The 15,027-nt window shown below is 42.1% G+C and overlaps 1 protein-coding gene across 2 annotated transcripts; it reads right to left on the bottom strand.

Moving 5' to 3' along the window:
• Positions 1-4,206: 4,206 nt before the first annotated feature.
• clic5b (chloride intracellular channel 5b) lies at positions 4,207-12,668 on the bottom strand. 2 transcript variants are annotated; one of them, XM_071522244.1, is made up of 6 exons: positions 12,618-12,668; positions 6,922-7,031; positions 6,688-6,813; positions 5,823-5,929; positions 5,213-5,394; positions 4,207-4,371 (listed from the first exon to the last, which is right to left on the bottom strand). In XM_071522244.1, exons 1-6 carry the CDS (start codon positions 12,666-12,668, stop codon positions 4,207-4,209), a joined length of 741 nt encoding a protein of 246 aa, XP_071378345.1. The 2 variants fall into 2 exon arrangements, with proteins under 2 accessions (XP_071378345.1, XP_071378346.1); XM_071522245.1 differs by having other exon boundaries at positions 5,213-5,388; positions 12,618-12,647.
• Positions 12,669-15,027: the final 2,359 nt, after the last annotated feature.

Genomic DNA, 15,027 nt, shown 5'->3' with positions numbered 1-15,027 from the left:
TGGTGCCAAATATTCATGCAAAACAGGCCTTTTCCATAGGTTTCAGCCAGGCAATAAAATTTCAAAAATTTGGGCAGGGGCCCCATCTTCGCCTGAAGCCGAGCATGAAGGAGCCCTATGTGTTCTTCCTGTCAGATGAAGGGCTGTTAAAACTTTATCAGGCGAGTGTTAATTGAGAACTAATGGACTGGTAATTCAGAGCAGTCACATAATACCGCCAGTGATCAAGCTCGCTGCTGAATGACATACAACCCTGGTGACATTTAGATCATGTTGGGCTTTTTGGAAAATCCGCAGCACGACCATACCCATCTGTGGATGCCAGGCGAGAGGGATGAAGGATGCCCGCCATCATGTCTGGTTCTGCTTTAGGCATTCATCCTCTCTGTCTCCAAGGATCATAACTCGTGTTAGAGGCAGGTTTTATGGTTTATGACTGGAAAATAAAATGCTGTGTGTTTCCTGCAGGCAAAGCGATGATTTACAACTATGAATGATAAAGTGAGCGCTTGCCTGACAGCGCGGATGTGTGAGGGCTGCTGAGAATCCAGACATGTCCGACTGGATGTGAGTGTGGTCGTATAGTGAGTGTGGTCACCACAAAATGTGGTTATATACATTGGAACACACCATAGGGGAAAAGTTCTGGCTTGCTGGTAGGTATCCATACCTGACATCATCATCTCACATAATTAGCACAGTGTGCACATCCTGCTCCAGTGACCATGGATTATTTGATGTGGTTCACAACTGGAACTGAAACCCTAACCAACAAATTTAACCAAGAGCATAAATACCCTCGGGCTCTGCTGTCTGCAGACATGGCTACTCATTTGAAGTATATGGTCTCCTCTCCAAAAAGCCAATCAGATAGTTTATTGTTATCTTGTGCCTAATTTTAGGCCTGATTATTTGAAGTACACTAAGAAATGTCTTGATCACCTGGCTCTAAGCTAATGCGGTGCCGCTGAGTCCAAACATCAGGCCGCGACAGGCCTGTCCTGGTGGCTCAGCCTCCGCACAGCTCTTCCACTGAAGACTGGGGCGGTCTGTGCCAAGAACTCTCTCTGGTGAGGTCGTCAGTCTTACGCCGAAACCGCAGGCGCGCGCCAGGCAGATCAATAATCCCCATCAAGCTACACCGCAAGTCACTCAAACCTCCAAGGGCAGGCAGGCGGAGGAGGGTTGGGGGACCTGCTGAGAATTTGATACTCTCTTAGATGCTCTCCGTCTCGGTGTGGAAGAGATGAGGACTCGTCTTCCTCGGCTCTGTCTCTTTTAAACATGATCTCCTGTTATGACATGGTTCCTGTCTGTCTCAGCTGCGCTCTGATTAGACACTTCCTCCTCAGGCCTGTAGGACTTCAGCCGTCACCTGAATACGTTGACGTAGATGTCACAAGTCATTACCCAACATCACAGCAATTAGTGAATAAGGGAGCTATTTCAGTGGCAATAGAAATGGGAATTTAGTCTCTATCTCTTTTGAGATAGACTAAAGACAGAGTTCTTCACTGGTGTGTTGCATAGTGCTTAGATTGGGAAATGAAATGAATCCTCACTGCTATTACTGCAGTAAAACTACATAGATGATAAATAAACTAAATAGGGCTACCACCAGAGTATCAGTACAGTAGTAAAGTCAACTTTATTTATATAGCACTTAAAAGAACACAAAGGTAGTGTGTACATTTAGTGGTAGGAGGTAAAACCAAATTTCACCTCAAGCTGATCTACATATGGGTCTGTCTCTAGGGTGCAATATTCATGGTAAGCGGCGGCTAACTTTGTTCTGTATTTGCAAGGGACATTGAGTTCTATATGGCAGCATTTCTTAAACTATGGGTCTGGACCTTAATTGGATCATAGGCCTGTTTCTGGTAGGTCCTCACACATCAAATGTACTAGTTTGTTTTAATTAGCTTGGGTCCCAAGGCTCAATTTGTGCTTGGCCTGAAAAGGTTTCGTAAACCTGGCTATAAAAGTATGCTGTGTGTGAGTCCCTGTCAACCTATATGCACTCCCCTGTGCTATGGTGGCCAAGGCCAGCGACTGGTAGATCCACTGGGAGTGTAATAACAGATTAATGTGGCGTGCCAGGCCCCATGACCAGACGTGTTTGACGTTAATGCTCCACTGTATATTATCCAGCTCGCAGAAATGTTGGATGTGAGCGATGGGATCCAAGGACAGGGATGTTTAGGTACTAATTACCAAACAGCAAGGCACAAGTCTCGCTCCATATTTCCTTACTCCTGTGGAAACACTAGGCAGGCTCCATTTATTTTCTTTGACTGTTGTTTCTGGCAAGGCCGCGTCTCAGTAAACACCACTCGCCCACCATTGTAAATCCGACAGGCGCAGATCTTTCAAGTTAGACTCCTTTGAGGAAAAATGGAGACAGATCGGATGGCGGCGCTCGGGTTTTCCGTCTTAATGAGAGAGTGGAGAAGAGGGATGGCGTTTGATCCCTGGCATGGAAGCCTCTATTTAAGCCTGTCAACGGTCATCACTCTCTCTCTCCCTCTCTCTCTCTCTCTCTCTCCCTCTCTCTCTCTCTCTCTCTCTCTCTCTCTCTCTCTCTGGTATGGATGAAGAAACAGACCTGCACCACTGGATTTGATCAACTCAGTCAGGCGCACTTAACCCTTTCAGGACCAGCACAGTATAGGACAGGACCCAGGCTCCACCACCACCATGCTATCACCGAGACAGACCACTCACCCCTGCCTTCACGACAACCTAGAATGTATCAGTGTTGATTGATCACCTAGCTGGAAAGAGAAGGAAAGAAAAGGCAGAAGCAGATCTGTGAAAATATTATTTTATTTGTAGAGCTTCGCAATGAGCAAGCCTCTCAGTCATCATGCTCCAATTTCATATCATATGTTTGTCCAAACCACACAAGAGCCTTATGGTTCTTCAAGGAAGTCTCGCTATAGCTGCAGCCTGAGACCAAGCCAAAGACGATAAGCCCCAAGACAAATTTCCATCCTACTCTGCATGGACGATGAAACTTTTGAACTTGAACTTTGGGCTCTGTGGATGTTGATAGACTCCTCAGAGCGGAGGAAATGTCTCTCTGATGAAGGGCTGGAGGGCAGGGCTCCTGACCATAGTGGACCTGGCCTGGAAGGCGCTTTTCATCGCAGCACTAATGGCTCTGCCTAATCAGGCCTGATTGGGCTGCTAAATAAATACTCGCTCCATTCATAATATCATGTGTAACTTAAGACAAAATCAATACCTAGACTGAACACTAATAGCTAGAGGCAAAACAAATGTCTTAGTTTTGGTTGAAATACATTTTTCATAATGAGTCAATCAGTGACGTTGGCATGGACTTTTGATATTTCCAAATAAAGGCACATAGTTTAGGCAACTGATTTTTCATATTTTAAAAAGAAGCTCTGATTTCAAATTTAGAAAATTACAACACAGGAAGAGATTCATGCATGCAAACCATTCAGAAGCAAGCTTTGTTCTGGGCTATCATATCAACTCCACCAAAGTTGACTGCTGACTTCAGGCAAAATGCCCTCATCGCCTTAGTCCTGTTCTTTGTGAGCTAACATCATAAAGCATAGCTTATTTTCAAAATCAATCTTTCAGAGGGTAAAAGTAATTTTTTAAGATCAGTGAAACAAAACAACTACAGCAACACCTAATGAGTGACAATCAAATTAATCTTGAGATTGCTACAGCCATATTCAGCACACAATTAGGAACACTATCATCAATCATGGATGAATCAAGGTGTCTCTTCAGGAGCAAAAGCTTGATAATACACACTGTGGAGTCCGACTAGACTTCTGTAGGCTTAGGAATAAATAAACTGAACGGCCATAACATCAGCAGCTGGTAAAACGTTTGGCTGTGGACCGGGAGAGAAGGCCTATGGCTGCAAAGTGCAGTCACTGTTGAAAGAGAGCTTTGTGTTACGAGAAATAAATATGGACAGACACAATCGGGTTTGAGCGAAAGCCTTGTGTCAGAGCATTCACAGGGGGCCTGAGCAAAATTTGAATCTGTTCACTCACTATTAGCTCACTATTCACTATGATGGACAAAATCTGAGGGTTCCTGAAAATGCCACTCATGATAACTCAAGAGGATATTCACAGCTGCGTGACACCGATGGTTTTGTTTGTGTGAAGCGGGCTGCACTGGTAGTTTCTTTTGTCTGAGCTTGGGCTGCTGGGTGAGTTACTTGGCCAGCCTCCGAGCCACATCTTTGTAGGCGATCTCGATCTCAGCGTCAGCAGCGCAGGTGTTGGTGAACTCATCGCGTGTGTAGGCATTCTTCAGATACCGCCACACCCCCGTCATGTCTGAAGGAATGTCGTAGTTGCGGTATTTCTTAGCAACAACCTAGGGGAGAAGACAAAACTATTAATGCAATGAAGAAACGAAGAAGATTTATCTGGCTAGACACCTAAAGGAAAACAATCCACCCTCAGATACTCTTACACTGTTATGTATCATCTATCTGTGATGCACAATGCACTCCAAGAGTTATTTTGTGATGAAGTGTTGTTGAGTTTTTGGTAATTTACTTTCCCTCAACCTGCCTTGTCTACTTCTTATTCAGTTAGTGATTTCCTATATTTCCCAGCCCCAGGGTTTCTGTGCTGCATATGTGTAGGAGGAGAGAGCGATAGCAATTACATTTTTCCACAGAAAAAGTGAGATAAAGTGAGAATAGAGAGAGAGTAATGCTGTGGTGTTGCTGTACCTGGTTGTTCAAATAAAATAAAAAAAACAGTAAAGCGGAAATCATATTTCACTTCTATGATGTATTTCTCCCTGTATGATTGTTGAATGTCAGTGGAAAATGGTGAGTCTAGAAAGAAGCCCTTGCTCTTTGATTGTGAGGGGCTGACACTAAAACCACTAAAGTCTGACATTTAGACTCACATTGATGTTTTAGATTGTTGAAAGATTTTCTGCTATCAAACTCCATTGTAGCTGCACTAACGCAATATTATGACATGTTGTCTATCTGTGTCAAGTCATCTGCAGGAATAAGAAAAATACACCACCATCAAACAAAAAGGGCCCAGAAATACAAGGTTTTAGGGTGGATCTTTCCTTTAAACAGCCTTCAAAGTGGACTCAGCACTTGCAAGATAATGTAAATCAAGTGCTGGTCTTTTTTAAGTAAAGTACCTAAAGTCAACTACAATTTTACTCAGGTATAAACCTCCCTGACCTTGACTATGTGCAGTTTGGGCAGCAGGTTGCAGTCTGCCAGAGTGAGCTCATCCCCGTCCAAGAAGCGCCGGTTAGAGCCCTTCTCCTCCTCCATGCTGTCTGCATCGATCTCATCTGGCAAGGGGCTGCTCAGGTAGTCGTCCAGCTTCCTCAGGGCCTTGGTCAAACCTTTCTCTAGAGCTGAACGCACAATACACAAACACACACAAACACATAGGACAGTTAGGCACGGATACAGTATTAGCGTGGGATGCAAGCAACTCCATCAAAACTGTGTGTGATGAATTGGGCAGCTGAATGCTTCTAGGCTTATGGAGTGTGCAGATTGTGTAGATTCCTCAGTGTGTGGGCAAGGGGGTTTTGCAGAGGGCTTACTGAAGAGTTTTTGTTCTCGCTGGCATTTGAAAAGTTCACTAGGTGGCAGCAAAGCAACTCATATGAGTCAGATCCTCATGTACTGGACTCTGCTACTACCTAGTGGAAGAACATAATAATGGCTGGCCTATTTTTTTTAGCTTGTTCTGTTGTGTGTGTGTGTGTGTGTGTGTTGTGTGTGTACATGTGTGTCTATGCACACAATCATAACTAGGACTAAATGAGCAGCCCACCAGCGTTGGCGTCTGGCTTGGTGTTCTTGATGTAGGCTGAGAACTTGGCGAAGATGTCATTTCCAGCTGTGTTGGACTCTCTCTGCTTGGCGGACAGTTTGGGATACCTGAGGAGACGGGGACAGAGGCAGCAGACGCAGTCAGAGACGCAGACGGAGCCATCTGGATAGTATTAACACCTGGGCTGGCGCTCTGCTCAGACTGAAAACATGTTACACAGTCACACTGAGCCGGCTGCCCACCCTTTAAGCTTTCTCACACCGAGCGCCATTTCTAATGCGAAAAACTTTACAGGCAATAAAATAAAGATTGACTTCATGTAACATTCTCTGTGACTGCTCGCACACTGGCTGCAACTTTTTGGAATGTCAGCAGGAAAAGACGGTGAACCTGGCTTGCTTTTGCTAAAATTTCAGAAAGGCTTTGGCTGTTAGTCAGTGGAGCATCTATCCTCTGATTTATCTTCTGTTTTAATATCTTTTGAGTTTGTTTAGTTTACTGCCCTGAAGAGGAAAATTCTCATTCACAGAACATTTACAACAGCCATCAATGACAAACAGCAACAGTTTGAACAGTCATTACAGAGGAACAGTGTCAACAGAAGAATAAGATCATCAAAGAAACAAGATCACTAAAATCAGCCAGTTATCAAGTTCCAGTCCAGAGGGGGAGTTTACACCATACACCATATACTCACCTTTTACTGCAGTAAAATGTTTCATAGACTTTCAACAGTGCTGCTGAAATTAAATGGATCTAGCAATAAGCATGACTCCTTAGTTACTAAAATGAATTAACTAGACTGTGTGCGTAGTCAGTTCTGCACATGTGATATTGTAGAATGAGTGTTTTTCCAGTGATTTACTTTGGAGGACTCAGCATTTCCTCAAGGAACTCTTCGATCTTGTTGATATCAGTCTTGACCTCTCCGTTGAAGGTCAGGAAGGGAGGGTGCGTCCCTGGAGCGAGGTTATGCAGATCTGCTGGCTTTCTGCAAAAGAAATAAGGAAAGCAGTGTATTATGAGAAAATCAATGCATGTGTAAGTGTGTGGTTGGGTTTGTGTGTGTGTGTGTGTGTGTGTGTGTGTTGCTCCTTACCTCTTGAGGTCAACCGTGGTGACGTTGAACACCACTCCTTTAAGCCAGAGGATCATGAAGAGGCGCTGAGAGAAGGGACAGTTGCCAATGCTCTCTCCATCGGTGCCAGCCTGCACAGAAACACAGCAGAACACAAGTCAGAGCGCTGCAGCAGCCACACAGGAGGCCAATGCCCAAGCTCTTCTACATTAATCTCATGGATTAAGTTTTTAGGTTTTTATCCCACAGCCTGTCTGAGCATTCTGTTTTTTCTGTTTCATGGTTCTATCACACACACACACAAGCAGATGCACTGAGCACAATCCATCACCATGTACTTGAGATGCAGTAAATGACCCAATTTTTTATATTTTATGAGTCACACTTTTTTCTAGTCCTGACTTCTGTCACGACAGTGTTGGTGTTAATCATTGCTTCAGTGATCAGAATCAGTGGAACAGGAGGAAGAGATGAGGAGTATTTAGAACTTGTTGAAGATGTGTTTTAGGAATATAGGACTCCAGATTGCCATATTACACATAGTGTAGTTAGATATTTCGTGATCTTGGAATTATAAAGTTATATTTGAGTGGAGAGCAGTATACTGAGCGTCAGTTTTGGCAACCCAGCAGGTAAAACTGTTATATACTTTCTACCTTCTTAAATATTTAACCCAAAAAATAACACCACATGAGAATAAAGTAATATTCAAAGATCATGTATATGTGGATAACATTTACATATGATCCTGAGTGTCACACACACACATACTGTATATGTAATTCTCTCAAGTCACACATAAATAAGCAGGTAGAGGTTCAGTATTTGGCATAGCAGCCTTTTCTCTTCTTTTGTGATACTCTATTAATCCCTGTAGGATAAATTTCTGACCTCCACAGGGGGGGGGGTCAGAGCCCAGGTTCAGCTACAGAGCAGCACCCCTAGAGCTGGGAGGGATTAAATGTCCTGCTCCAGGTCACAGAGGGCTTGAACCCGAGCGGTGGGGTTGAAGGACGGTCTCCCTACTCGCTAAGCCCTCCTGCTGCCATCTTGTCATGAAAATCAAATCTGTGACCCTCTGGTCGTGAGGTCGTCTCTCTGACAACCTGGCAATCTCGCCACTTCCAATTAAATACGCACTTGGATGAGATAACTGTTATCTGTGAGACTTTATTTGACTAGTAAGGTCGATCGGGGAAGAGCCTGGTCATGTGGTGTGTAAAAGTAAACACTTATGCAGGCAGTCACACATGTAAAATCCCCATTATAAACCTATGATAAGGACAGAGTCAAAACCAAAACTAGAGCTCTCTGCAGATCTGCTTGTACATTCTACCCTAGTAATAATATTCAAATTTAAACTAAATAATGTCCATATACATATTTATTCTCTAAATTATATGGTGTACCCTGAATAGTCTAGCTGGCCCAACATCATGTAACATTCTACATTCTTATGTGCTGCTTTATTTCCTTTGTATTGTTTCATCCTTGTTTTATACTATGTTATATGATATTCTATCATATTCTATGTGATATGAGCTGTTTTTACTGTTGTTTTAAATTTCTCTTTTGTAAAGTGTGTTGGGACTTGTGATAATGCACTTTAAATAAATAGAACTTGAACTTGAACATGGTTTTGAAAGGATTTCATGAATGGTTTTAGAATTTTCTCACCCTACAGAGGACCATGTGATCCTTCAGCTGAAGTGAAAACATGACACCAAAATTGGAGTTACAAGGTTTTTATCCGACAGCGGCACTATTGAAAGAATCTTTTCCTTTCTGTGACATAGCTGTGTACATGAGGTGAGATCATGTGTCTGCGTGTATGGATATGAACTAGAGGACTAACAGTGACACCTGATCCAGTGGACCAGCTGAATTATACATAGTGATTCCATTACCTGGTTCACTGGCCACTAGGACACAGAGTGCAGGGTCAGACCTTTAGGCAGAGTAACGCAGGACAGGCCCACATCAGGCCTGCAGGTGCATTGACCACTAGGTCAGCGGGTTAAGCAGAGATTTTACTTGTCAAGTCAGATGGTCCTCCTCATTGAGATGGGATGCATTGAGGATTTGGTAAATAAACTCTCTTTAACCAACTTCAGCAGTTCGATTTTTCTGTGTGTTCAGGATTTAACATGCTGCAGTGCTTTTGACGTGGTGCAAAGCTAATGCATACAATCCACAAACCATACAAACACCACTCTTTAAGCCATTATTATACACAATGGCAAGCATAATAGATACTGGACATGCAGAGGAATAAGCTGATCAAAGAGCTTATTTGACAAAATTCAGCACAATCCTTTAAATCCTACAAATATCCACTCTCAGCTAAGATTGACAGTAAAAAGTTTGAGTGCTTTTCTTTACTGTAGGTGTAGGCTCTATGCTAGTTGACTGGTAGACTAATGAGTTATTAGAGTCTTGCATAGTCTTCATTCTGAAGATCTGGTTTTCATGTTGTTATTTCCCAGAGAGAAATATTATAACAAAAACATCTCTGGCATCACCACAATAATCCTAAATATCTATTCAATTCGGATTTGATAAACAGGAGATCTAAAGAGGTGATTTAGCCTTCATTTCTGGTGGATTTTAATGTGCGAAAAGCAATTCAATAGCTTTGCCAATCATAAATGGATTTTTTTTTTAATTTGGCACATCGGTCCAACTATAGAACTTAAACCTTGCAAGCTCGTTTGAAACCTTTTTATCCGTCTATCATTTTATTGGTCAAAATATGATCAAAACAATGAGGATTCTACTGCTCAATGTGCTTAATCAACATATCTTTCTATATTTCTTTTATTTATTTATTTATTATTGATATGCTCTTTGCTCAAATGCATCAACAATACAGATAATTACATGGTGTAAAATGTTATTATCCTGTATGTAAAGGTCTTGAGATGGCTAATATCACAAATACCATTCCACGTGTTTGACTTTCCTGCAGTGCCAGCAGTCATTTCATAAGAATAGGTGTCACATTTTCAAAAATGGCAGATCACATTTTGTAATATGTAACCACCAGTCCACAGCTCCTAGCAAACACCAGAAAACAGAGATGTCAGTCTAAAAGTAGCTGAGCCAACTGTATGTATGCCAGCCATTGATGCCCAGTTCTGCCGTGCGGCCTGTGAAGCTTCTATCTGTGCATTGTTGTGGCTGGGCTCAATGGCACGGGGGTAACACAATACACAGCCGCTGATAATAGCCAATCAAGATCTAGAACATGGAGGACAAAAGCTGTCACACACAACTGGGCCTGTAGGCAAATGGAAAGTGAGTGCATGCAGCCCCGGAGTGATCTGATGATGAGTGGATCCACGGGAGGCAATATCCCTCCTAGACTTCAACACCCATTACCAGATCTGTAGAAAAATTATATTTGAATTGATTTCAGAAACTTCAATGGCCTTATATTGGTGTCCTTACATACGTTAATGACCTCAACAGTAACATATCATTAGCAAGGCAGGATAAATCAATCAATTCAATTCCTCATATCTTTAAGTTTTTGTTCTGTAATGAATTGATATTACAGCCATGTTTGGACTTGTACAATGGTGCATTGATCCAACAGAAGATTATATAACAGGGCTCAGAGGATGCCTTGGGATAAATAATATGTTGCATATCCAACTCAATTAAGTTTTTTTCTTCCAAATGATTTTAATGGCATTTTAATGGTAGCCTATATCACAGAATTTAAATTTATTGTACAAACTGAACTGTATTACTGTATTATTATAACTGTATTTGGACCATGTACTCCAAATTCTTCAGTCCAGCCAGAAAAATGCACCCTCCTTATTTAACATAATCACAGAGCAGGGTCACAGCAGGCCATTAGAGAATGCCATGTCATCACCTTTGTCATTAGAAGTCAATTCATATTGATAAGTCAATTCGTATTCATAAGAAAAAACAAAAAATCATCATAGCCCACTTTGGTTAGCGCTGGGATTACCAGGGAAGATCTGGAACTTCTGAACTTCTAATCCCATCAGAAATGACAAAGATAGTGAAGTTCCTTGGCTACCCAGAAAAATATTCTAAGCAAAATTACCTAGTGTTTACAGGCCTCTCTACTGATATGACAACTGTGGGGGGCAATCTACTAACACTTTCCTGAGTTTTGCTGCTCAGGACGGGCTTATGACTCAATCATGAGTTTTGAGATTCAGCATTTGAACAAATTTAGTTACTGATGAGGCCTCTGTCCACGCTTACACATGCTCACCTACAGCATGTGAACCACTTCCCTCCTTAAGTCGAATAAACAGAGCTAAGATTCAACTCCGCAGTCCAGCAAGTGTTTCATTAACCTACAAAATATTCAAACTGTGTCAAGATATCTTGAATAAATTGTTCAGTGGAAAGTCTAATGCTATGTGGGGTTGGGGGCATTAAAGGGGTCGCAGCCAGGCAGGATGCTTCTAGGTCACATCTCAGATGGCAGCATGGTGAAATAACCTAATATCAGGGTTGCAGCTACTATGGAAACCCCAGTCCATAACAGGTTTGTGCATCAGTCAGGCTGAAATGGGGCTACATCTCCAGTTCTAAACTCAACACACTTCACATAGAGCCGCAAATCAGTTTGGTGAAATTCTTTTAATGCAAACAAAATTCTGTCATTTTACAACTCTCACCAAATATTGCACATAACACATGGTGTGGATGTTTGTGCATGAACTATATGGAAACAGGGACACAGAGACGTGGCCCACGTTACATTTGCCAAAGCATACCCATCCACATTATTCTGCTGAGTAGGAATAACAGAATCATGTGCTGTAACAACATAGAGGGAAGCTGTAAATGGCGAGGCTTGAGGGTGATGCAAACAGACTGTGTTTGTAAATGTCAGTGAACTTTCGGCCCCTTTGAGACTAAGGTTAGCTAGCAGATTGGCTGAATCCACCCTGCTCACCAGCTAATTGGGTCAGCGCATCTAGGCAGCACATGAACCGTGCGATTTTCCACCTGCTTCCCCCTCACCTGCCTCAGGTACATTCATCTGCCTCTAACTTTTCTCAGGGGGGCTCAAGAGCAATCACTGATGAGGAACAAAACAACACTGCAGTATGTAGGTGGCACTTCAAAACCGGTGCTTTTATCATTTTTGCTCTATTCCAGATGATGAGCTGGAGCATCAACGGATCAGCGCAAACTAGAGCCAAATTAAAGTTGGATATATTTGGAATACTTGAATATAAAAGAAAAGAGTGGCTGATTTAATGGGATCGAGACGGTTCAAAGCAAACTGAAGAAAACCTCCATATTTCTATTATTTAATTTACCAGTTAGTACAAATAGGTATTTATTCTCCAGTATCCCACTATGCACTGCAACGTTAAATCTAAAAATAGCACCTTAGCCAATTACATGATGCAGTCCTTGATGTAAAAAAGTTTGCCTACTCCTAATCTACTGTATTGGATGAAGTCATGGTGCCACAGCGCTGCCCCGATGCGAGCTTCCTACTATCAGCAAGCAGCTACAGTATCACTGTCACAACAATCCTGGGTCAACTTAGAGCAGAACGTGCCACTGAAACTCTACCTCCGCTATTGGGTTACACAGGCTTTCCACAACACACAGCGGTACTGATGCCACACTGAAAACTCTGCTGATGTACCTCTTGTATCCGCTATCAAAACTAAAATACCATAAGCCTTATGCTGTCTCTATCTTACCTTGACAAAGAGTTCGATATCAGGGTCTCTGTCCTGACCGTCACTGGACATGGTGCCTGGCTCTGGTCGTCACCTTGTTGCTTAGTTAAGTCAAGAATACCCCACTTGAAAGACTACAGTCCTTTGCTCAGCCTTGGAGGTCTACATCCTCCAGAGAGAGAAGAAGAAAAACCCTTGATAACTTCTCTGGATTGGTCTTCTCTCTTGGTTCTTTATGTCCTCAGCTTTTGGTCCCTGATGGGTCTTTTTGTCTCCTGACTCTCCCTGTAGTTTTTTTTTTTTTTTTTTTTTTCCTTGTTTGCCTCCTGTAGATGAAGCTGAGAGTGGGTCCAGGTGGCAGGTGGACCAGGTGAGCAGTAAGGGTTAGAGCCCTGTGCTCTGATTTAGCCTGGGCTACAGATGGGGAGCAGAGCTAGCTCTCAATGACACAAAGTGGAAAACAGGTGTCAGTCTATACCAGGGGGTGGAGCCCTCTCCTTCCCTGCCCCACTAACCTCCACCACCAACACCACCGCCACCATCTCTGTCCCTCCACTCTCATCTGCCCCATCTCTTTCCCTCCACACACCTCTCTTTTCCAAATATGTCCCCTCACTCCCCTATTTCTGATTCTTTTCCCTTATCATCTTTGCTTCCTAGTGTGAGTCTAAGCTGAAGATTCCTGTCTAGTCACATCACCAACCAATAATTGTATAATGATCATTGCTGTGGACCAATCCCATATCATCATAAAAATGTGTACAGTTCTACTTTCAGTTTGTGCGGCTGTCTATCTGTCAGTGTTTGTGCGCGTGTGCGTGTATGTGAGCAGCAACATTCATATTTAATGTGTGTTCACACGCGTCTTACTCTGGCAGGATAAGGCAGGTTATATTTGATCACCAGTAGGAGACCTAGAGAAGATTCCTGTGTGAATTATTGATGCTTGGCTTTGGTTTTAACACAGGAATTGGCTTTCGTTTTTGGAGACGGCCTATATAGGGCAACTAAACTAAAGCGTGTCTGACTGTGAAAATCGTCATCAGCAGCATAACAGCACACAGTGAGGAGATTATGCATTGCACCGAGTATTTGGCTCACAGGGAAAGGCCAGAAAGTTCACATCCAGCACTGAGAAATACACGCAAGCAACAATTTACAAATTTGTTGAGAAAATATTATTTCAAACTGTCAACAAGATTTAGATGTAAGTTGCCCATAATGTATTCACAATAGATTCAGTTCAGCACATGAAAGATACGCTTTTATGTGTCTCACCAAGTGAAAGTTGAGAGAAAAATAACTTAATGAGGCTATTATTATAGATTTTATTACTGGAGCTTTATTCTTCTAGTCTAGAATGTAGTTTTCTGAGGGGGCAAGAGCTAATTTAAACTGCTTCTAATTATAGAACAGCCCCCTCTCCTGGCAGGCATACTAACATGCAGAACAAACTAATTACTGGGCCTTTGTGCATCAATTTACAGTATATGATGAAAATGTTGGGTTGCACTGTGTGTTTCTACAGTTGAGTAGTTTATGAATCTGAGTTTGTTTGGTGTACATTCACAGCAGCTCTAGAGTAAAGTCAAGTTTATTTGTATAGTCCTTAATTACAGTTACAGTCTCAAAGGGCTTCATAGAACTAGCATTATGAAAACAATAAATGATAACTGAGCCAAACACCTGCTTCAACTTTTTAACTCCAGAGATCTCTAGTCATTCAATAGTCATTCCACAACCACAACCAGCTACCGTTCATAAACAAAAAAACTCTAAATGAATCCAAATGACATCAAGTGAATCTCTCAACATGTTGGTTCTCTTCATATTTCATATTCCCAACATCATCCACAGCTGCAGACTTGAGACGGCACTAAATTTAGCCGAGGTGAACATAAAATCATAAAGGATTAAGAAGCAATAGCTTTGGCCTTTTCCTCTCCTCTTGAGACACGAGGAAGCTCAAATCACTGACTTGTTTGGCTAATCATTCACCCATGCATCAAACAGTAACAGACGCTCTCTATCTTTCCTGAGCCAAGGCGGAGGGGAGTCTTTGAATCTTCCTCTTGTAATTCACACACACTTCCTACGTGTGACAAATAGTTTTGTCAAGTTATAAACATGCTGTGTGCAGAAGCATTGTCTTATATGAAATGTGAGAACAACCATCAGTATATCACTGAGGTATATGATAATCTATATAAATCAGAGACTGGTCTTTACTATCAAACCTTGTTTTTCAGTCTCTGCTAATCACTTGGTGCCTCTGATGTGATCTAGCATGTAAATAATAATAACTTTATTTGTATAGCACTTTTCTAAAAACAATGTTTACAAAGTGCTTTGCATACAATAAAACCCTAACAGACAGTCATGTAAAAATACCACAATTAAATCAAATAAAGTTGAATAAAGAAGAATAAAT

This window comes from Centroberyx affinis, unplaced genomic scaffold (genome assembly GCF_046629955.1).
Source record: "Centroberyx affinis isolate AG114_WGS23_722 - 3 ecotype Tasmania unplaced genomic scaffold, CSIRO-AGI_Caff_v1 ptg000969l_1, whole genome shotgun sequence".
Taxonomy (NCBI): Eukaryota; Metazoa; Chordata; class Actinopteri; order Beryciformes; family Berycidae; genus Centroberyx; species Centroberyx affinis.
The sequence above is the reverse complement of the archived record's forward strand: the minus strand, read 5'-3'. Positions and strand labels throughout refer to the sequence as shown.